Consider the following 2,500-nt stretch of genomic DNA (forward strand, 5'->3'; position numbering starts at 1 on the left):
GAATTATTTTCCCCATATTCAAGGCTATTGTATGCCCTATAATACTTCGCTTCGAAGTGTCGCTCCTGTGTACTGGGCATGTGGAAACGGTTCAATTCGGAGAGACAACCCCATTTGATTATCAGAATAAGACTTATTTTCCCCATATTCAAGGCTATTGTATGCCCTATAATACTTCGCGGTCGGCGCTCGGCATCCAACTATATGTCCATCAATCGTAGATACTGGCAGGTGTGGGGCTGTCTGTTGGCCTTGCACGCCTGCTGCTACGATAGCCCTAGCAGATGAAGATAAACTCGACCACAGTAGTACACATTCACACCGTCCAACCACCCATAGCAGCACCTCTCATCTTTAGACATAGGGGCCAAGAGTAGAATAACTGCTCAATAAGTACCACACTGTAGTGTGTCATGGCATCGTACGCCGAGACTGCCTGCACTGCTTCCGTTCGGCGCAGAGTGCTAAGGATGCATTAGAACTGGCACTTCCTTAACGACGCTCGCTGCTAGTACCACCCCCTTTACGACGCCCGCTGATAGTACCACCTCCCGCCTTTACATGCATCTCTTCTACTGATAGGCAGCTGAATGATTCTGACATGATCAGCAACCAAGCGAAGAAACATGCACGTCTTACTCTCTCTCTCTCTTCTTGTGATAGGAAGCTGAATGGTTCTCACATGATATCTATCTCAGACACCGCAGGGCCTTTTCATAGGCCTTACGCAGGGCCTTACCATAGGCTAAAACGGCTATCTCACACATTTCAGGCCTCCAGGAGCATCAAAGGATTCACCGCAGACGGACTCAGCGTAGCGACCAAGCTGTACTTGTATGTGAAAAACCCGTTGTAGCCAGACTTCTCACAGTCCTCCTTACGCTGCGAAGTACCAAAGGATATCGAAGTGTGTGGGTGGACAGTACGAGACCGCAGTGTTGCAGAGCAAACCGATACAAGTCAAATACAACTATACGTTGCATCGGTTTCGGTGTGAACACGTGGATATCTACAGCCCTCATATGTACTCCCGTATGGGGTGCCTAGTATCGGGTGTGTGCTATTTTCCCCACTGAGTGCATATGAACGTGGAATACACAACGGCGGGTGACATCAATCAAGCTAAACACATGCATCAGGTTAAGGTTACAACAATGCAGCGAATATACTAATACTCCACAGTCATTGCATTGTCCATTCATGCAACCAAAAGGTGCTCCGGTGCGTACAGCCATGGTAAATGGTTACACACGATAGTGCCGCTAGATACACTGAATAAGTGACTAAAGAAGATATGAAGTGCAAGTGCCTGGGCGCCCTGCCCACTTTAACGAACGGGACAGAACAAGCCACAAAACGCAACACGGACAGCCCTTAATTCAAACGCCATCCTTGACATACACGTTACAGGATAAGACCATAGCCCTATGGGCGCATGTGTTTGTGCCTGCTGCCAAAATCAGACGCAAACACCAGCGGAATGAAGAAACCAAAACTTCGCAACGCAGTGAAGCCCCTACCTTGACTATGGCGCTTCGTGAATCGTCCAGCTCGAAATGATAGGCAACCTTGATAGTTCCCCCTGCACATACGATTCAGCGTACAGAGTGCAAGTTTGTTGTGTGTAAGTTGCAGGCTTGATGTACACCTCTACCCATACTTTAAACACTTACGAACCGGTACAACAAGTTACACAGCGTGAAGAAGAACATGAACGTTCCGACGGAATAAGGCTACTTGAAATACCTTCCACTATGCGTATCGTTTTAAGATCCTTTTCCTTGACCTTATCCGCGCTTTCGAAGTACACCATGCGATCAATCAGTGGGGCTTTCATCGTGTTTGTAAAGTCCGCCAGCATGTCGTCGTCAAACCTGTCGGCTATCTCTGGCAGTAACTTGAGTGTTACCACAATCACAGTGCGCTTGCTTACGCGTAGGTGAAATACTTTACGGCTGCCAACAGTTGACATTGTAGCTGGCGCGATGGGTCTGTGTGTGTGTCCCGGGATGCAATTTATACACGTACTATATATACGAATGTTAAGCGCATACGTATATGCCTATCCCGTCACGGTCAATCTGTTGACGTGAATCATATATTTGAAAGTACTGACACAGTGACTGAATGGATCAAGCTCACACCCTGGAGCCAAAAACAAAGTCACAAATCAGAGAATGTTTGGATAGGGTTTGGAACCCTAAAACTCGAAAAATCTTTAGCTGGAACAAAATCATAAGCTGGGGGCCTGGGGATCGTAAGCATTAAACAAGCCTCAAGTCAGACGTTCTTGTCGTGTCCCCAACAAATATTATACATATATCGACCTCGTACTGTTGAAAACACATCTCACACAGCTGTAGACAGCGGTCCATGTTTCACGTACAGCGATGTTAGACAACTTGTGCATTGCTCCTCCATAGCTTACACGTTTGCAAGCTACATGTTTAACGAGACTGTATTTGGATAAGGTGCCGGGTTTCTTCGCGCGTATTGTTGA

At 47.0% G+C, this 2,500-nt stretch overlaps 1 protein-coding gene across 2 annotated transcripts in view; it reads right to left on the minus strand.

The window, feature by feature from the left end:
• SARC_04156 overlaps nt 1-2,090 on the minus strand; it is a 2,930-nt gene extending 840 nt beyond the window's left edge. Inside the window, exons 1-3 of one of the 2 annotated variants that reach the window (XM_014302024.1) lie at nt 1,747-2,090; nt 1,521-1,582; nt 110-882 (exon numbers count right to left, since the gene is read on the minus strand). In XM_014302024.1, the coding sequence (XP_014157499.1) occupies nt 769-882; nt 1,521-1,582; nt 1,747-1,972 (402 nt within the window). In that variant the 5' untranslated portion in view covers nt 1,973-2,090 and the 3' untranslated portion in view covers nt 110-768. Of the gene's footprint in view, nt 883-1,520; nt 1,583-1,746 lie in introns of both variants that reach the window. The other variant, XM_014302025.1, reaches the window with a different exon arrangement.
• Between the last annotated feature and the right edge of the window lie 410 nt (nt 2,091-2,500).

This window comes from Sphaeroforma arctica (genome assembly GCF_001186125.1).
Source record: "Sphaeroforma arctica JP610 unplaced genomic scaffold supercont1.225, whole genome shotgun sequence".
Classification (NCBI taxonomy): domain Eukaryota; class Ichthyosporea; order Ichthyophonida; genus Sphaeroforma; species Sphaeroforma arctica.